Source organism: Callorhinchus milii, unplaced genomic scaffold (assembly GCF_018977255.1).
Source record: "Callorhinchus milii isolate IMCB2004 unplaced genomic scaffold, IMCB_Cmil_1.0 Scaffold4, whole genome shotgun sequence".
Lineage (NCBI taxonomy): Eukaryota > Metazoa > Chordata > Chondrichthyes > Chimaeriformes > Callorhinchidae > Callorhinchus > Callorhinchus milii.
In genome coordinates this window covers 24,850,637-24,872,878 of record NW_024704745.1, presented here as the reverse complement: position 1 = coordinate 24,872,878, position 22,242 = coordinate 24,850,637, and the positions used below count along the sequence as shown (strand labels likewise).

The 22,242-nt window shown below is 38.0% G+C and overlaps 1 protein-coding gene across 2 annotated transcripts in view; it reads left to right on the top strand.

Moving 5' to 3' along the window:
• The window catches only part of LOC103190021 (T-cell surface protein tactile), a 48,617-nt gene continuing 26,375 nt past the window's right edge, over positions 1-22,242 (top strand). For both annotated transcript variants that reach the window (XM_007910627.1, XM_007910626.1), the window contains exons 1-4: positions 1-186; positions 15,859-16,221; positions 18,310-18,434; positions 20,497-20,710. In XM_007910627.1, the coding sequence (XP_007908818.1) occupies positions 120-186; positions 15,859-16,221; positions 18,310-18,434; positions 20,497-20,710 (769 nt within the window). In that variant the 5' untranslated portion in view covers positions 1-119. The remainder of the gene's footprint in view (positions 187-15,858; positions 16,222-18,309; positions 18,435-20,496; positions 20,711-22,242) is intronic.

Genomic DNA, 22,242 nt, shown 5'->3' with positions numbered 1-22,242 from the left:
TTGTTTTCGCTGCAGCTTACTGTGTAGTATTGAGTTTGGTTTCCTATGCTCCTCTGGTACTGTACAGTCACAATGTCAGAAAGTGCAGAGGGAGTCGAAAGGGTCTGACATGAAAAGCCATGGCTCTGCAGGCAAAATGCATTCGTCGTGCACTGTGTCTCTTTGTGTTCATAATTCTTGTCAGAGGTAAGAGTTACTGTTATTGAATAAAATTATTTCTAATGTAGCTCAGGAAGAGCAAATAGAAGTATTTTGAGTGAATCACCAGCTTCTTTGTTGAGAAAGTTAATAAACCAGCATACAGTACCTAATAATTGTCAGATATTCCTGTGTGGTGTTATGTCTACTTACATATAATAAACATATTTGGTATAGTGCCTTTCACATCAAGGGGGATTCACAAATGCTTCCTGTAAAACTGTAGTGGCTATTTTTCAGGTGAAAAAGGGATTCAAAGTGGGAACTAGAGTCTCCTTGGAGCTTAGCTGACTCCAAGGTCATGTTCAGTGATGGAATGTTGGAATTGAGTCAGCCACCTGTTTGTGCTCTTGGTAATCTAGTTCCTGAGCCAGGCGGGTCTGCAGTACTCCATTGCTGCTGCTGACAGGCCAGCCAGCCTGATTTACAGGCAGGACTTAACAGGGAAACCAATCACTGGGATCAGGGATGGTTCCCACTTGGCTCCTGTTCACCTACTTGTAGAACGGGCAGGGCAATCCTAGTTGGTCAAACAGTGATCTTATTGGCAAGCTATGTGGTTTTACATGGTTGAACTCCAGCAATTTTACAAAGTCCCCAAGCCTTAGCTCTTGCCAACCTGTACCTAATACTCTCTGGAATTAGGTAAGCAGGATGCTCCCCCAGGGAGATGAGTATACTATCCATTCAAGATACAGGGACATTTTCAGCTGGAGGTGGCATACATATGTGGAACTAAAAGTCTGGTTTGAATTACTTTGCACATAGTTGGTAGGTTTGTACATATTTCGGACACCCGGTTGACCCTCCAAAAATTAAACTAATAGGATTGCTTTGATTTAAAAACTCCTAATATTGACTTAAAATACATTCTGAGGTTCATCCAGGAATCAGATTGTACACAGGCAGTTTCTTTGTTTTTGTTAAATTGGCAAGTAGACAGTTGACTGAAGGGAAATCAAAGCATGGATACTGAATACTGGAGGAAATTTGTGGATGTTTGGAAATACTGTAAATGATGTTCCAATATACTTTGGTTTTCAGAGGCATTACTGTTGTATATATTGTCATATAATATCCCTTTGTGTGTGCCACTACACTAAATGCCGACTCTAAAGTTCATGATTTTGTTCGTGTTTAAATGGGGACACCACATTTGGCAGCAATGTTTGGATCACCAGCCAATTACATTAAACTGTGTCATCACATAGCTTATGACTTGTACCATCATATGACTTGGTAGTGGAGTTCCTGAGCCAGGCAGGTCTGCAGTACTCCAGGTCACTAGTGATGACAGTACAGACAGGCTGGTCCATCAGCAGACCATGGAATAGCAGGCGAGTCACTGGGGACAGGGACTTTTCCTACTCAGCCCCTGTTAACCCTGCAAGCCATGGGTGGGATGCTCCTTTCTGGATAAGCAGTGGGACATTTTCCAGACAGTGCTTTCGTTGACAACCTGTGCCATTTTAGCTGGTTGTAGTCTTCAGCAGTACCTCAGCACGTACTCTGGGATGCCCTAGCCTTGGCTCTCACCACCTTGCGTCTAATATTTTTTGGAATCATGGTTCTTCCCTTCAACAAGAGTGCACATTCCATTCCAGACACAGGAAAATTTATATGCAGAGGTGGTGTGTATATATATATATATATGTATGTATGTAGAGCTCTCACTCTGGTTTCAATACCCTTTAAGCATAATGATAAGTTTCACTGTGACCCACAACTGACCAATAATAAGCAAGCAATTTAAGGAACTGAAAAACTTGTGGGGAAAAAGCAAACTGAAAAGAAGAATTTCAAATGTCATTGTCCCAGATTTTAGAATATTGAATTTACGAACACTTGTTGTTTGTGTGCAAAGAACAACAACTTGTATTTATAAAGCGCCATTTACGTGGCATAGAATCTCAGAGTGCTTAACAGAGGAAACTCGAAGCTTGAAATTACTCACTGCCGTAGAACTAATGTTTTAAATTTATAATTGTGCATAATTTTGAACAATTCATCCAGCTTTCCGGAGACACCAAATAGTCCTCGGTTTTAGCCTTACTGATGTCTCATTCATAACATTCAATAGTTTGAACCCTACCTGAATTTTCTTTCTTGGCCCATTGGTTTTTAAATCCAATTTTACTATTCCTTCTGCTGTCTTACCTGAGATCAGTTACATTAGTACAGACCAAAGATCAAACCTCAAACTTTTTGGGTTTGTATGGCTCAATTTCAAATAGTGCCTTTAACAAATGAGCCAACGGGAAAACAAAGCTAGCACAGACCACTGTTTGCTTAGAATTGAATCTGTATTTAACAAACTTAATCAGGGCAGTCTGCAGAAACAGCACTAACAGTTAACCTCTGGTGTTCACAAAAATAGTAATCATCTTTATAATGAGAAATCATGAGCAAAAATACACAATAAAAGTTAGCAATAATTAGTGATTAGCAGTAGGTCTTATTTTTATCTTAATAATCTCAAAATCTTAATATTAATTATCTTATCAGTTGAGAGTCCAAACCAGAATGAGGTGCCCACAAATAATAGATAAGTAACAAATGATTCAGAACCTATGGGTTAAAGTAACATGTTGGCTTCGAGGTTTAAATCAGTGTAATGGAAAATATGTTTGATCAGAAACATGTGTTTACCAGAAAATATGTTTACCAATGAAACCTATTCTGTCAAAGCAGGCAGTGTGAGGCATCGAGAGCACTCGCTTTGCAAGCCAGAGACCTGGGTTCGATTCCCAGCAGGGCGAAACCTTGGGCAAATTTCTTTTACTCCACATGCCTAATAATAATCCCTCAAGAAAAATCAAAACAATAAAATTGGTCACTTCAGTCCACGACTGTTTGTGGGACACTGCTGTGCGCCATTCGCTGCCGCGTTTCGCCCACAAATATACAGTTAATTCACTTTACAATATATTCTGTGAAGCACTTTGAGAAGTCCAGAAGACGTGAAAAGCGCTATATCAAATGCAAGGATTATTATTATATTTAAGGACATGAAGGGAGTTTCTCCCAGTGTCCAAACCAACAATCCCCAGATAAAATTGATCCTTCACTTAATGACTGTTTGTGGGACATTGCTGTGTGCAAATTGACTTCTGCATTCATAGGAACATAGGAACAGGAGGAGGCCATTCAGCCCTTTGAGCCTGTTCCGCCATTTAATTAGATCATGGCTGATCTAAACCTTAACTAATCCTTTCAATTCCAATTTCCCCCTTCTCCCCATATCCCTTAATACCCTGACCTACCAAAAATCTATCAAATAATTTTCATCTTCAGATACACAATCACTTCACAGTAAATCCTGTGAAATGCTTTGAGACATTTTGATAATGATGATGATCAAATGCAAGAATTATTATAATCAGTATTACTATTTATATAGGAAAATATTTAGTGAAGAAATAAGTAGCAACAAACTGATAATATACAGATTGTGGGAGTTTTAAAGGGAAGCTCAAACACAGTTTCCCACAGTTCATGAAGAAAGAGCTACAGAGATCTAACTGTGAGCCTATTCCACTTGTCAGAGACAGAACACTTGTATCTGCTCCACTAACTACACTAACTGGAATTTTTTAAGCCTTGTTCAAGCTAATGACTACTTTGCAAGAGCCTCGAAGGACTCAAAATTCTGCAGTTCAAGGATTGTTGATCTCTACCTATCAGTAACAAACATAATCCACATTTATTGACAGAGGAGCAAGCAAAATTTAGCAAGCTTTATCTACAGATTTAAAAAAGAGCAAATCCATGCTAAAAGATGCATTGAAGATAAATTGAAAGATTGGTTTCGAAGCAATACCTGCTCATCAACACTATTAGTGGTACCAAGAGTGGAGAGGGAATTAGCTGGTATTGACTCCGAACAAGCAGGAAAGTGCTTAGAATTCAAAGATAGAAAACGTTGAAACTGATTATTTCCTATAGGCCTTTCAAGCCCTATATCACACTGAACCTTCACACCAACAATAACAAAAACTTGTACTTATGTAGCACCTTTTGCAAAGGATAAACATTTGGAAGGACTTCACATCTAGGTCAGAATATTCCAAGCAGGGAGGGAAAATCGTTTTGTTTGTGAACATTGGACTAAGGCATGGACAAAAAGATGGGTTTTTAGAGCATTTTGAAGGCTGACACAGAGAACAAAATGCCCCAATGTCTGAAAGTTCAATAATAGTGAGAAATAAAAAAAAGCAGAATTGAATAGTATCATAACTTCTCAAAGAGAAAGACAGATTAATACGAATACTACTAATAATAATTCTTGTATTTGATATAGTGCCTTATCACGTTTTCGAGATGTCTCAAAGTGCTTCACAGAAAATACTGTAAAGCGTAGTGACTGTATATTTTGTGGGCGAAACTTGGCAGCAGTGTCCCATAAACATAACATAACGTGTAGGAGCAGGAGTAGGCCATTCGGCTCTTCGAGCCTGCCCCGCCATTCGATCATGGCTGATCTTCTAATCTAACTCCAGCTAATAACCTAACCCTGTCTTATCCCCATATCCCTTAATCCTTTTTGCAATAAGAAATCTATCACAGTCTTGAATATGTTCAAGGACTGAGCATCAACAGCCCTTTGGGGTAATGAGTTCCATACATTCACCACCCTTTGAGTGAAGAAGTTCTTCCTCAACTCAGTGCGAAAGGGCTGGCCTCTGATTTTAAGGTTGTGACCCCTGGTTTTAGTTTCTCCAACCAGGGGAAACAATCTCCCACTATCTACTCTATCATGCCCTTTGATGATCTTATAGGTTTCTATAAGATCGCCTCTAATTCTTCTATATTCTAGAAAATATAGGCCCAAATTGGTCAGCCTATCCTCGTAACTCACCCCCTTCATCCCTGGTACTAACCTAGTAAATCTATGCTGCACCCCCTCCAAGGCAAGTACATCCTTCCTTAAATAAGGAGACCAAAACTGCACACAGTATTCCAGGTGTGGTCTCACCAGGGCCCTATACAGTTGCAGCAAGACTTCCCTACTCTTATACTCTAATCCTTTCATAATGAATGCTAACATACCGTTCACCTTCCTAATTGCTGCTGCAACTGCAGACTAACTTTTTGTGATTGGTGTACAAGGACACCCAAGTCCCTCTGGACGCTAACACATTCCAATCTCTCCCTTTCTAAAAAATAACCCGCTCTACTGTTTTTGCTACCAAGTGGATGACTTTGCACTTCCCTACATTATACTTCATCTGCCACCTACTTGCCCAATCACCTAACCTATCTATGTCTCGTTGCATTTTTTTAATGTCATCCTCTGTGTTGACACTTCCTCCTAGTTTTGTGTCATCTGCAAATTTAGATTTGTTAACTTCGATGTCCTCATCTAAATTGTTGATGTAGATGGTAAATAGCTGAAGCCCAAGGACTGATCCTTGTGACGCTCCACTAGTCACATGCCGCCAATCTGAAAAGGACCTGCTTATCCCTATTCTTTGTTTCCTACCAGTTAACCATTCCCCAATCCACGTTAATATGCTCCTCCCAATTCCATGGGCCTTTATCTTTTGGACTAACCTTTTATGCGGCACCTTATCGAATGCCTTCTGGAAGTCCAAATAGACCACATCCACTGATTCACCCTAATCTAGTTAACTCAAAATATCCTCAAAAAACTCTATGAGATTTGTCAAACATGACTTCCCTTTTGTAAAGCCATGTTGACTTGGCCTAATTATATTGTGCTCCCCTAAATACCGCACTACCACATCCTTAATCAATGATTCTAAATTTTTTCCTATCACTGATGTGAGACTAACTGGCCTATAGTTCCCCATCTTTTCCTTTCCACCTTTTTTGAATAGTGGTGTGATATTTGCGATCTTCCAATCCATGGGGACTGTTCCAGAATCCAAGGAATTCTGGAAGATCAGACATAAGGCCTCCACTATCTCATAAGCTATCTCTTTTAAACCCCTGGGAAGCAAGCCATCCGGACCAGGGGATATGTCACTTTTTGCTGCTAACAGTTTCGCTAGCACCAATTCTCTACTAATGAAAATTTCCCTAAGTTGCTCCCTGTCCTTATCCCCTTGGTGCATCTCTATTTTTGGCAGACTTGCTGTGTCTTCTAGGGTGAAGCAGATGCAAAATACCCATTTAGGGACTCTGCCATGTCCTTATCCCCCATTACAACTTCTCCCATCTCTGATTGAAGTGAACCTACATTTACCCTCACTAGCCTATTCCTCTTAATGTATTTGTAAAAACTTTTACAATCAGACTTAATGTTCTTAGCTAGCTCACCCTCATACTCATTTTTCCCGCTCTTAATGAGTTTTTTAGTTTTTGTTTGCTGGTTTCTAAAACTCTCCCAATCTTCAGATTTGCTGCTTTTCTTGGAAGTGGTGAATTGAGTGGCCACAATTATTTTAAAAGAGATTATTACCTCTGAGAATATTTGTGACCAGCCTAAGTGAACAAGAGGAATGTCGTGTGGAGTAGCAAATATTTGCGAGTATTTTTTTAAAAAGGTTTGTGATCTTTCACCAGTTATGAGCTCTGTTTTTTNAATGTGTCGGGAGTGACCCTTCAGTGAAATAGTTGGACGTTGAAAGGTTGAGACGATCAAATAGGAGCAAACCAAGATAATCAACACATTAGGAAGAAGTTAAAAAGTGTACACAATCAAGCAATTAATAGATCATTAACACAATGTGGCTTAGTGGTAAACGTATTAGTGGTTGTATAAGGTATAATGCAAAAAAAATAAGATATTCAGGCACAGGTAAGAAAAATGTAGATACAACTGTAATGAGAAATACGAAATTCCAGGACAAATCTGTGAAAAGTACCTGGCAAGGGGTAGGAGAGTGGAGAAAATAGCAAAGGTTTGAAATGGAGCAGACAGCAAAGGTTTGAAGATGCAAACGTCAATGTTCAAGCCTGTCGGCTAAAGAGTGCCAAAGCTGATTTGGCAGTGTAAGAGACCAAGGATAGAAAAGTCTGAGTGAGAGTGGGAGATGACGTGGTGAGCCACAAGGAGATCAGGATCTGATTTATGGACAGATGAGACACATTCGGCAAATAATGATATCAACAGTGAGATTCTGTATGTAACTCAGTCATTCCTTAGGTCACAAAAGAAATCGAGATTTTAGATGTAGATCTGGTATCTGATAGAATAATTACAGCAGCAGCAATAACAACGTTTTATATAGCACCATTTTAGTAAGGTAGTTGTATTCATTTCAACTGCTTTTTTGTAGCTACGTGTTTGTTGCCTAAATCTGATAAAATTAATGGAAAAATTTGTCATTCACACTAACCTAGAAATGCAAATCAAAGTTCAGAATGTGATTACTCAGTCACAAGAACTTTAGAGCATTTCCAGTGAAATGTAGCTGAAATGGAAATTGTTACACACTGGCAGATTGTGGTTGATTTTTGAGATTGGGGCTGAAGTTCATTGATGGAGCAGAGGGAAATTTACTGTGCATCTAACCTCCATCCACTGGAGATTGTTTGATGCGTACACTGGTACTCAAGGATTGAAAGTGTTTCATTGCCATTCCTGCTATCTTTAATTTAATAAGGAGAATATTTCATCAAAACAACCATTTTGCTCTGAAACTAAGTCTTTTCTGAAAAAGATCTGAATTCAAAAGGTGATTGAACTTCAGCAGTAAAGTCATTCATTTTATATATTACTCATTTCCCTTATTAAATGGAACCTTTCTCAACACATTCTTATCACGTTGATCAGAGCTTGCCATGTTTGCATAGTTTGTTTGTCATAATTAGCATAATAACTTAATCCCACTATAAATTGTTGCTTAAAAATACCACAATAGATTTCTAGTTCTGATTAAACTAAAAATTGGAAGAAACAATAGATCAGAAACAGCAAAAATGTTACAGTATTAAGATGGGAAATTATTCAGGTATGATCATAGTGTCATACAGGTATAAATAGTCAGTTGATTTGACATTGGTACTAGTTGCTAATTAATGCTAGTTCAATGCTTCAGTCTATAAACTAATCAGCTATTTTACACAGTTGCTGCTTGAGAAATGCACCCAGCTCCACGCAAATCACAAATAAGTTTAACAGACAAACTGAGTTTAAAGTTCAAAGTTTTCTCAGTTTGGCATTTAGGAGTTTTATCATCACTCACAATAAGCCTGAATTAGTCACTTGGGTTTAGTAGCAACTGCAGCATGAAACAAACAGTGATAAATATCATCAGAGAGCAAAATATCACCCAGACCGTCTACAATTTTGTTGTGGAAGACTTCATAAATAAGATAACTTTATCAATAATACTTCAGAGCTACAAGGCAGGGCAGACAATTTACATTTCTTTAGATTTTACTCTGAATATGTCTTTGGAAACGCAATAGTATTCAAAAACCATATCTACACTCAGTGTTTCAATGTCAGATACGCAAGTTAAAATAACACCAGTAAGTAACCATGTGGTGAAAAATATGTTTCATAAAAGAAATATTGCATTTTCACTGCATGTTCCCAATTCTGCAGTTTCACCCAAACTAAAAATTATGGAGAAACTCAGCGACTTCTGAGTTTTGTTCTATGAATTAAACATGCAGATCATTGCTTCCAAGTCAGTTGTTAACCTACATTACCAACAATATAATTCTGAAACTATGAACAGAGGTGTAGGGAAGTGATTGAACTATTCACCCCAATACTTTGGTGCCATGTAACGTTGGGTTGCCTAAATGCTGCATTTCTGTTGACTTAAAATGGGATACAAATTTCAAAGTGGCGTGATAACTGACTTGTCAATGTAATGTTGTCCTACTTACTGTTATTACCAGAAATCAGAGAGATATACATGTGCTAATGCTCTCATCATTGCGTTACCAGGAATCAGAAAGAATGATTAACAGACTCCTCATTGCATTACCAGGAATCAGACAGACAGACTTAATTCTCTATATGAAAGCAAATTTGTCCTAGATTTGAATAATTACCCTATGTCTGTGAGACTCTTCTTTGTACAGGATGTAAGAACTTATCAAAATGATTGCTCTCTCACCTCAATTTCCGTACTTTCATGACCCATTGTAAAGTTGTTTGACTCTGTTTTATCATTACTGCAATGAATATTTGATTCTCCAAACTTTTCTCTCTTATTCTTCTAGCGTTAGTTACATCAACATTTCCAGCCTCTGACCATACATCTTGCCCAGCGCAGCTTAAACCCTCCACACCAGTCTTCCTAGCTCCACTACCCACAAACTATAACTGATTCAGAAATCTGCTGCCCACATACTCAACCACACTAAACTATGTACTCCCATGATCAGTAATTGCAGGCTCCACTGACTCCTTATCACAAAACTGATTGATTTTGTGAGCCTCTCATTCATTTTCAAATCCCTTCATGTACTGGCACCTCCCTATCTTTCTGACCTGCTTTCTCCCCACTCCACTACTTGCTGCATTTGTTCGGCTGACTCTGGGCATCTGGCAGCAGTCTTGTTTAGGGACCAAATGTGGGGGAGGAAGGACAGCTGGAGATCAAACCTGATGCCTGGTAATGTACAGGTTTGGTAACTTTTAGGGAAAGGCTGGAGGTTTGAGGAGGTCAGAGCCACAGGAGAGAAGACATTGACAGGAGCCAAGAAGTATGGCTTGTATCTTGTCAATCTTCAGCTGCAGGAAGTTTGCGCTCACCCAGGCCTTGAAGTCTAACAGACAAGCTGAAACAATATCAATGGACCTGGAGTTGCAACTGTTTAAGGAGAAGTAAGTTTGTGTGTGATCAGCATACATGTGGAAATTTATCCCATGTCTGTGGATGATATCGCTGAGAGAGAGCGTATAGATGAGGAAGAGAAGGGGCCTGAGGATGGAGCCTTGGATTACCCGCAGGTTACTATGCGGGGATAGGAAGAAAACACTGTGATCAACTGTGTCAAATGCAGAAGAGAGGTCCAGGATGACAAGGAAGCAGAGGGATCCTTGGTCACAGAGAGAGAGGACATAATTTGTGACTTTTAGTCTGAATTCTGTGGGGAGGGTATAAACCAAACTGGAGGGGCTCAAGTAAGGAATGGAGGGATAGGTGTGAGAGACGTTGATTTGCAATAATGCATTCCAGAACTTTGGCAAGGAAGGGCCAGTTGGATATGGGTTGGTAATTTGCAATCATTCCCAACATCTTTCCTAACTCCTCACTGGGTTGAAATCAGTACTCAATCTGACCTATTGCAATCTTGCTTGTCTGTTTTATCATTACTACAGTGACTATTGATTCTCCAAACTTTCTCCTTATTCTTTTAGCGTTAGTTACATTATTCCAAACTTCTTTCCTACTCTCCACTGTGGTGAAATCAGTGTTCAATCCAGTGCCTCTTATTCTAAGGTTAAGCAAACTTAGCCTTAGAAATCCTGTGGAGTCCTGTAGCTCAGTAGTTCGAGCACTTGCCTTGCTAGTGAGAGGCCTGGGTTCGATTCCTGGCAGGGCAAAACCTGGGCAAGTTTTATTACTTCACATGCCTGATAATAATCCCTCAAGAAAAAAAGTAACAATAATAAATTGGTCACTTCAATCCACGACTGTTTGTGGGACACTGCTGTGCGCAATTGGCTGCCACGTTTCGCCCACAAATATAGAGTGAATTCACTTTACAGTATATTCTGTGAAGCGCTTTGAGACGTCTAGAAGGCATGAAAAGTGCTATATCAAATGCAAGGGTTATTTTGTTATTATAACTTAATTTTTTTATTACTTATATAACAATTATTTTACGAGATATTCAGAGTTATGAATTAGCAAGGTCAAGAAGTATACAAACTTTGGAATCTAATTTGTAGTATTTCTTAACAGATTTCTTAATAATAAAAATGTGTGCTTATTACATTTCTGAAATATTGAATGCTCTGAAGAAGCATTATTGCATGCTTAAAACATTATTGGATGGCTTTAAACACATTTGTTGGTTTACTAATTCAATAATTATAACTACCTTATTAAAAAATATACAAATAGACCCCATGTCTGAAGGACGTGGTTTGTCCCTGTAACACTGTCTATGACATTTTACTGGTATGCTCTGGGACGCTGCCCAGCATGAAGGTCCCTATATGAATGCAAGTTGTTGTTGTTGCAGAGGAATAGGTCTCTTTAAATTTACTAAAGTCTGGCACCTGAAGCTACTTGACAGTTCAAGCCACACGTCTCTTCATATTTTCCGAATAGCTGCTCTGCTTGCTGTCTCTACATACCTATGCAGGATGTGGCCAAGACATTGTCTCTGTATCTGAATATTACACTGTGGTCATTAACTGAGTTTGTGTAAAAGCTGATAAGATGTCAGATATCAGCCCATCATCTTTTAACCAGACTCAATCATTTTAGGTTTTGAAGCAAGTGAACAGGGCAATGTCCTATTCAGATTAACAAAGATAAATAAAATATATCAGTAAATGACTCCAATGGTTTCATCCAAGCTAAACTCATTGCTGTATGTTGTAGCACTACTCTATTCAGACCAGGGACCAGATTGATCTCAGCCAAGACATTACAATTAGCTTTAATGTCCTTGGGCTGGTGAGGGTAGAACACTCCTGATCACTTTTCAGAGACCATTTATAAGATGTTTGGTGAGAATAGCATTGGTGACTGTGATGACATCCAGAGTATAGCTTACTGACATTTAACAATCTAAATTCAGAATTCAGTCAGTGACTTAACATGGAGTGGAAATGGAATGGAAAACAATTGACCAGAAAGACAAAAATCTACATGTTACAAAATGTATGTGGGTGTCCACAATGGTCCTATGATAGTAAATTGATTATTGCCAGTCTACAGATTATTCAGCATAGTTTAAAAAACTCAGAGAACATCTAAATGAGTATTCCATGACAATATTAACTGGTCACAGAATTTTCCAGTATTAAATGGAAATTATTTTTTGACTCAGCTGCACTTGCTTTGTTTTCTTAATCGGTGTACCATCAGAAACATCAGGAATCAAAGAGTCAACCATGTCTATTTTCTGTCTGGTATAGTGACTATCGTCCTTGGGGGAAATAGGCAGGGAGCTGCTTTGAAGAAGCCTGGATTTTCAGTGGGATTTGGAGGAGCAGACCAGATACTGGGTGGGTGGGGGGTGGCACAGGGATTCTTCCTGTTGACTCTGCAAGCCAAAGCTCTAAAGGGTAGGATGATCCTAGCTGGACAAGCAGTGGGAAGCTTGTCAGACAGTACATTCAATGGTTTTCGCTGCTTGAACTACAGCAACTCCACAACACAGACTTTGGTGTCCTGAAGCCTTGGCTCTTGCCAACCTGTGCCTAATACTTTCTGTAATTAGGTCAGCATGATCCATTCCTCCTTGGAGAGGATGCGTATTCCATTCCAATGGCAAGGAAATGTCAGCACCTTGGAACATCCTCCCAACGTGAAAGGTGCTATGTAAATGAAATTTGCTGTTTGATTTTGTTGGTGTTGTCCATGTGTAGGTTGTGTGCATATATGGAACTCTCAGTCTAGTTTGAATACTCTTAAGCATAGTGAAAGATTTCCACATGTTTCAGACGCCTGGCTGACTCCCAAAAATTCTGATAGCTCCTATTAGCACCGGATCTGATCCAATGCAAGAAATTCTCCTAATTAAATGAATAACGTGAAGTTTTATAAGTATCAATATCCTGGAGTGATCTCACAGTACATCCTGGAGTTCACATAATGATATCAGTCACTTAAGCTTCATTCTCATGGTTTGTGGTGTCATCTGACCTGGTCATCTCACTTAAACCATATTTTATTCAGGTCAAAAATCAGAAACATAAATATTGTAGATACGTCATTTAAAGGAGAGCTTTAGAACAGCGTAGTGTATTACAACAGAATGCAAATTTATATTTTATATCACGCTTTTCACATCAGAAAGACTTCCCAAAGCACTGCTGGCTGGGCACAGGAGCTGGGGGTGGGAGCTGATATGTGTGGGAAGGAATAAAATGGCTGAAGGCACAGTCAAAGAGGTAAGTCGAGGGAACTTATAAGGGAATGGATGGTGGCAGTTATGTACAAATGGCTCCCTGCTAATGGTAAACTGTGTGTCCAGCCAGCCAACACCCTTAGTTGGTATGTCATATATCTGGTTTTGATGGCATTATGTTAATAAATAATGATCCCACATTTGGTATAGCATCTTTCACATCAAGAGGATGTCCCAAAAGCTTCACAGGATATACTGTAAAATGTAGTAACTGCCTGTTTTGTGGGCAAACACAGCAGCCAATTGCGCACCACAATGTACCATAAACACAATGAAATGTATGACCGAGTCTATTTTTGGGATCATTAGCCAGGATATCAAGAGAAACACTGTTCTCTTTGCGAACAGCACCATGGGATCTTTAACATCCACCTGAACAGGCAGGCACTGTTAAATGTTTCATTGAAAGGACGGCACCTTCACCTTCTATCCCCAGCTTTGGAATGCCAGTTTAGGCTATACGAGTTCCAAGTCTCGATGTGGGGCTTGAACCCAAAACATTCTGACTCAGGGGCGAGAGTGCTGCCAACACACATATTGGTCTCAGGGCAACTATTCTATAGAATAGTAAGAGTGAAATGTATAAGCGAAAAGAATAAGGCTGCTCACAAACAAGTTTAAATATGTGAATATGTGAATTTGCAAAGTGAGACAGGATATATATTTAAATGAAAATGAACGAGTCTTACAGGAAGAGAACGATCTGCAGTCTGCACATATTTTGCAGACATCCGCTAGCACATGAAGAAGATGATAAAGGATAATAGATTTCTATGTGGTTTGGTGGTTCAGTGTAATTGTGCCGTTCTATCAGTAATGACGTCCAATATTCAAAGACACTCAAGCATAAGGTTTCCAAACGTATCTGTGGTTCTGCTTAGATGTAAATGTTTTGAAATTAAAATGAATCAGCATTTTACACAATCATGAGATTGAAAAAAATTAGTAGAATAATTTCAGAACAAAATGCTGATCTATCAGAGCTGATAATGTGTTAGTGTTTTTTTTAAATATTAGTAGGAATAGGTTTCATAATTAAAGGTGTCTACTATACATTCTTTTCTGATTATTTTTTAGGTCAACAAGCAAGCACCATGACCTGTTTATTAATATTTTGAAAGAAACAAATGATTAAAATATGTTATGCTAGCTAGAAAACCATCATGATATCTGTTTCAACCTGTCCATTTCTCTTATTCAGTTTTACATGTTTAAGGCACATTGTGTACTTTTGCAGAGTTAGAAGAAATTTATTAGAGAGTCCCGTGGCTCAGTGGTTAGAGCACTCGCTTTGCAAGCGAGAGACCCGAGTTCAATTCCAGGCAGGGCGAAACCTTGGGCAAGTTTCCTTACTCCACACGCCTAATAATAATCCCTCCAAAAAAAAAAACAATAATAAATTGGTCATTTGCAATCCATATGACTGTTTGTGGGACATTGCTGTGCGCAATTGGCTGCCGCGTTCGCCCACAAATATACAGTCAATTCACTTTACAGTGTGTTTTGTGAAGCGCTATATCAAATGCAAGGATTATTATTATTATAAAGAATAAATGTTATTTGAGGAAATGCAAATGAAATTGCTAATTCCCTAGTGGCGGAAATAAAATGGGTCAAGTAGGAGATAGAGGAGATGTAGGATGAGATGGCCCGAGTTTACAGAGCCCCTGACTATCTCTGCATTGAAATTCACATGATGCCTTTTGATTAGCTAGAAAGGACTGACAAGGGTACAGTTAGCAAGGGACTTTCAGTGCTCTAAGACATTTTGCTACATGAAAGGCAAAATATAAATGAAGTTGTTGTTGCCATTTATACTCCTGACTCTGCGGGCAGCAATTCTACAGTTCTTTGCCAGATACCAACTTCAAATTAGAATCAAATTCCTTAATTATCCCTGGCATTAAATAAGGAATGCAGTGTGTTTAGGACAACCCCTCACCCCCATATTTTCATAGCCTCTCTCGCCCTACCTCTGAGACCTCCTGCAATCCTATCACCCTGGCATGCTTCCTGACCACTGTTCAACTCACCCCACCATCAGGCTTTCTGCCAGGTCTCGGGAACTCCATCGCAGCACCCTCTGCTTCATCCAACTCCTTCCCAAGCTGAGTCTCAAAGTTGTTACTCACATTGTTACTTTGAACTCATTCTCCAGTGTTGGGGGAGTGCTGCATTGTGGAAGATGCCATCCTTCGGATATAATAAGATCCTGTCACCTATTCAGATGGACTCTGAAGATCCCATGGAAATATTCAAAAAGTTTCTCCTGATGTCCTTGCCAACATTCCCCCAGAAAAAAAGGGATTAATCACTTAATGGCTGTTTGCGCGGTATAGCTGTGGACAAATTGGCTGCCTTGCTTGTCTACAAACAAACAGTCACTACACTTCACAGTAAATCTTTTGAAACATTTGAGTGTTCTGTAATGTGATAAAGATCTATAGCAAAATACAAGGAGTATTATAACCATGGTTCTTTTGGGTGTTTAAAGCAGGCACTAGCCCTTATAGTGTACAGTACACCGTGTGACAATTTATTTTGTTTGACTGTCATAAAGAGCCTTTATGTGATGTTCCTAGTTATGATAAAGATTATGACCTTGTACCAAAAAAAATTTTTTTGTCTTTTCTTTAAAAGGTTTCCATGAGTTGACGATTGAGTATAACAAAACAATTAATGTAATAGCTGGTCAGAGTATCAGTCTAAAATGCATTCTGGAAAACAAAGAAAACCTCACAATCAGCATGATTGACTGGACCAAAGAAGTTAATGGTCATCCTGAACTGATTGTAATTACGAACGGCAGGAACATCAGTCATGGCAAAAATTACACTTCTTTTCAGTTTGAATCCAAGTCTATACATTCATCAAAAAACAGAAACGGAAATTTATTCATCCCGAATCTAAAGGCTTCTGATACCGGAAAATACACCTGTTCATTCAGTACGTTTCCATTGGGTAACGCAAAAGTATATATGAATCTCAATGTTGCTAATGAAGGTAAGTCCATTAAATATATCACTAACTACTATTCCTGAACATAGGGAGCACAATAATTCAAACAAGGTAGAAGGTACACATAAATACAGAGAGTTTACAATATTTTCTTTAATAAGTATTAAAATAAACAAAAATCTAATGGTTTGCTTGAGGGACATAATAATAAATGCAATATTAATCAAATTCCTTAAAACCAACAGTCACTTATCAAGGAATCAAGGAATTCCTTCTTTGAGGGAATAAGCTACATGGTCTGAAATTCTGAAAGACCATTTTGTCTTAGTTTTTATGATAGCAGCACAGAATTGTTCAATTTGAAGCTATTTCATTTTAAGAACTGAGGAAAACCTGCTTCCAAATTGAGACTGAATTGAAGAATTTTCCACAATTTTAATTTTAAGACAAAATGGTCATAACTGGCTTAAATTAGGTAGATAAATATTCAAAAAATAGGGTGCCTCTTCAACCGAAACATAACCAATAATTGGATGTACACTGATGCTTGGAAACTGTTCCAATGCAATCTACCTTGGAAACAGAATTTCTGCAAGTTGTCAAGAATTCTAACTGGATTTGTTAATAAAAAATCCCATTAAGAAATGGTACAAATTGAACCCCTTTACTAACGATCATTTCCTTCCAATGTATTTGGTTATTTTTTCCTTATATTTCTGAATTATTCCTCTGAAAGGACTGTCAGCAGTATCTCCACCATAGTCAGAATCAAAATACATTTGAGAATGACATGATGAACACAGTTTTTGAGTTTCCTCCCTTAATCTGGGGAAACACATCATCTTCATTTGGTATGGCTCTTAATGGCTTGACTAAGATCTGAAATGTAGCGAATTGCACAGCAAACCTGCACCTTTCCCCTACTTTCCCATTATCCATGATTCTAATATACCAGCACACTGCATCAAAGACACTTTGTTACATGTTAAAGGATTAAGATCAGAAAGAAACATTAATCGGAAAGTAGACCGTCACTAAGTGTGTTTTCTGATTCAAAACAACATTTATAATCTATCAGATCAAATGGAAATGTGTATCGTGGTTCTCCAAAAGATTATAAAATAAACTAACTCCTGCATTTCTTTAATATTCTCTCACTAATGTATTATTTTCAATCTGATCCCTGATCTGATGCTTTATGACACACAATCACAATCTTAACCTACAATAAACATATATTAATGATATTAAATAAACATTATGTCATAAAAAATTGAATTATATTGACAAAAAAACAGTTATTTGCATATGTGTTTCAGTTGATTTATTCCCAATTTGATATCTTAGAAAATTAAATACAATTTATTTATTTCTGGTGAAGTATTAAATGAATCAAATTGATAATAGTTGAGAACTATTAAAAGAAGCAATGTGAGGACATAATTACACCCTCTCATTGCCTAGAGCCTAGGATTTATGTTGGGTACAGGCTTATCACTGCTGATATTTGAGTCAATATAACATTATTATTGTTTCAAACTCAAAGTGGAAAACTGCAAAACTGGGCAGCACCCAGAGTTAGGAGTAACCGCAAATCTGTCAGCAGGTTTATGATGATAACACTGTTATAGATCCTTTGATAAAAAAAGTAAATTTAAATAATAGTGGTTAGGGTGAACACCTAATTTTTAAAGTGTTATGTTTATCATCAAAAATTCAGAATGACAGATATGAGGAATCAAAAAGGGGCATTGTTTTTGTAAGAGGAGCTCTTCTGCAATTAGAGTTAAGAGATAATTGGGTGAAAAGTGTGATCTATGATATGGTCAGCAAGACCAGTTGACCAAGACTGGACACAGCTGGTCATGCTAAGACTCAACAGGAAAAAAAAGTGTTCCTTTCCTCTGGAGTGATATTCCTTAGTTTTATGACCAAAAATTCCTCTCAGCATAATAAAACCTCTTTCATTCAGAAGTGACCTTACATGGTATGAATCAGAACTTAAAAAAAACCTCAGTGTTTTAGATTTATCTTGTGAACTGCGGTCAACCTGAACAGGTATATTTCCATACCATTGTTAATATTTTTTCTGAGCACAGATCTGCATTTTATTAATTTGATATTTTCCCTCAGTTGATTTACAGGAGAATGCTGTGGAACAACTGAATGTGTTTGAAGTAATGCTGAACAGCATAATACAAATCCCTTGTGGCTTTAATGCTGGCGCCAAACACAATTTTACACTGGAATGGTTAACAGTATGTGCCTGGTCTTAATAAAGCTCAAGCATACATAGGATTAAAAGAAATGTTATACTGTATAGATACTTACTGATGGACGGATGCCAAAATTTACCTCTGTTGTGCTTTGACTGTTTCATTTTATTACCGTACATTACAGCTTTAGCCATAGAAGCAGCCTTACATGGTGCTTGAATTGAGAAGTATTGGTATAATGATTACTGATTTCACACCAAATGTGTACATTATTCACAAACACAAGGGATATAGCGGCTGTGGTCCGGATGTGCCTCTTCGCCTTCACTCAAGGTTGTTGGGTCCTCATCTAGGACAAGCATATACTGTTCACGGAGCTGTCACTCTCCTGTAGGATTTACCTATATTAAATAAATATCACTGAAAAATTTAACTTTGTTTAGTAGAATAACATTTGTTAAAAAACTTACCGTGGAATTTTATTACCTACAAATTCTTGGGACCTAAAATCCCTTATACTATATATTGAAATCTACACAAAACCAGGTCAGACAATAAAGCCTGTTTCAAGGGTTCCTATGTAAAAATGAAAAATTACTTTAAACAAAATCTTATTTTTGAAGACAAGTTTTTACAGAGTATGGTTTTACATTTAGTGCTGTGATCGTCAAAATCAATTTGAATGGTGTGCATTGCTGCCATTACACTTGTAGTGCTTGTATCCAACTCAAGTATTACAATTCAGAGGAATCATTTGACTTGTACGTCAAGGGAGGAACAGCAGAATTTCACTTTTTTTTCCCTTGAGATATAACATTTCTAGAACTTGAATACCGACCTTTAGATTAAATTAGATTAGAATATCTCCCCAAAATAAATGGATACAAATTGAATTCCTTCAATATTGCTCAATTTTTAATTGAAAATAAAAAAAATATTTCTTTCATATTAACCTAAGTGTGAATCCATCCACATGGATGGGATAAAATGTTTAAGTTCAAAAGGTTCTTAACTTTTAAAGACCTTAACAACATCCCATAGTTGTAGATTCATTCACATTACATTGACAATTTCCATGAGAGGAGACAGAAATTCTCCTCTCACAGAAAAGGAGACAGAGCAGACAGAAGTTGACATAGACAATGGAAAGAATCACCCTAAGTGCTAATAGCACTAATAGCACCCTAACCCTAATAGCCTCAATAAACCAAGCTAGTGCTCTTGATAGTATGAGATGCAATAGGTCCGCATTTACATTCATGAAAATTTAAATCACACTCCTGTATTGCTCCATGCTACATGATAGTCTTCAATGTAACTTAGATTCATAACTATCAAGTTTGTTCATAAAACTCTGTACTTTTCTTCTCGCAACTCAGGGGTCTCCAAGAGCTTTGCTATTTTTCCCACTTTATTCTTATTCCATGCTAATAAACTCTTCTACACATCATCCAAACCTATCCATTCATGTTTTAAAGGGCTGCTGTCCAGAATGTTACTCTTTAAATAAATGGCTTTCTTATTGTACACATGTCATACACTCTTTCAAACATTTGGGGAGAATTTCCACCTGGGTTTATATTGACCCTGTAAATTCTTATAAGATCTGCAGAAAAGCAACTTCACAAAAAGACTGAATTCAACAATTTTCCAAATTCTGCATGTTTCAAAAAGCAACCTAAATAAGAATAAATCAAACTTAGATGGAACTTCTCCCTAGTACTAAGATTAAAGATAATTCAGTACTTGTATAATCCCCAACAGCACCACTACAACCCGCCCACTCCCTCCGCTCAGCTGGCTCCGGCCTGCTCCACATCCCCGCCCCACCATCAGCCACTCTGCCCCCAACCTCTGGAACTCCATCCCCTAATCACTCTGCCTCGCCCCCTCCTTAGCCTCCTTCAAGTCCCGCCTCAAAACTCTCCTCTTCGACCATGCCATCAGTCACCCCCCTTCCCCTCCCCTCTCCCACCCTGGCCCCAGCTCGGGTCAGAAATGCTGTACACTGTCCAACACCTTGAGACGTCATCCCGATGTGAAAGGCTCTATACAACTGTAATCTTGTTGTTGTTAAATATCACTTTTTATCTTTGTTTATTAGAAAGAAAATGGAACTGAAGAAAGGCTTATATATGCAAACAGGTTTGAAAATGAAATCAATAACATCACCCAATACATAGATAGAATCTCTCTTGGAAGGAACTACAGTTTGCGCATCAATTCTAGTATGACTGTGGATGAAAGAGATTTCATATGTCGGGTAGAGACATCATATGATTCAGGATTCACCATCATAAATAAAGTAAATATATTTGGTAAGTCCTTCTTTGGTTTCTGCAAATTGGCTACACTACAGAAAACTGAGACAAGATAAGGTAAAGATGCAAGGTTATTATTATTTTATTATTTCATACGAATGTAAGACCTATAACTCACAAAACGTGTTTCCGAATGGCAGTGCAGCTTTGGAATTTGTTCTTGTGATATCAGGAAGTAGAGGGAGAGTCAGTATTCCTGTAACAGGGCAGGCAAAACTCACATCCTTATTTTCTCTGATTTTAACAAAACCAAACCCTTGCATTTTATCCAAGCCTAGTTAGATTTCTGGAGAGAAAGCTGGGGTATTATTACATAAGCAATTTCAACTAGCACATTTCAGTATGTCTATTATACATACAGAGCAGATCTCACAACTCATCACTTGCAAAATATATTTTACCCAAATGCACACACACGGTATAAGCTTATAGTTCACGTCCAACTGTTCTTCCCAGTTGTTCCAGTGAGCAAACCCGAATAGAGACTGAGAAAGAAGGAAGGAGAGGTAGAAAAAAGAAGCGCACAGGTTGAACTTAGAGCGGCAAACAGAGTGGGAGAAAAAGGTTCAGGTTGTATTTTAGATTTGTCAATCAAAATTTACCCTGGTACTATCAATCATATGGTCATCATTTTCCACCTACCATTCATGTGTTAGATGTGGAGCTTTTCACTGTATTCACACCTGGGAGTTGGGCCATTTCTTCTGGAGAATGTGAACAATGTGCAAAGAGCATTTTACCCTTTATGTTTAATCCTTCCCTTGGAGGATCCACTATTCAGGTCTATTTGAGACCACTATTCCTGGATATTGGCATTCAACAACAACTTGGATTTATATAGCACCCTTCACCCAGAGTAGAGTCTTGGAGCTCTGAACAATGGCATAGTTTGAATACTGAGCTGGGAAAAAGGGTAGATGACCGTAGGAATGGTTGAAGAAGAAAGTCTTTAGTTGTGAACTGAACATGGGTAAAGAGGGAACAAATGAAACATAGAAAGGGCAGATTTCACCCAAAAATTATTCTGCCTGAAATTCCACCTAATCTTCATCAGATAGTCCATTTTGTGTTACATTTTAAGATTGTGCAAAATTGTTGGAAATTCTTATATCAGTCATAACTTGGTAGCTCATTTTTTACAGTTCTTAAAAACAAACCACTTCCAAATTAGGGTTGAACTTACAAATTTTCTGCAATTATATTTTAAAACTAAATGGTCTTACAGTCTAATTCCAGGTCTTCTATCATCATTTGATTGGAATGACCTGTGTTGATAATATGTTAGTCTCTGTTTGATTATATGGAAGTTTAACTGTATTCAGTTTCTGAGGCTGGTTCTGTGTCCCCAGTGCACATTTAGTGCAATGTGACACCAATAGTAATTCTCTGGGAAGCACACACTTTATCTGACAGCGAAAGAGCAGCCAGACTTGATGTTCTGTGATTCCCTTGATATTTTATTGTTTAAAGCATATTTGATGCATCATTAGAATAAACATATTGTTTATGGTTACATCTTGACAATTAAT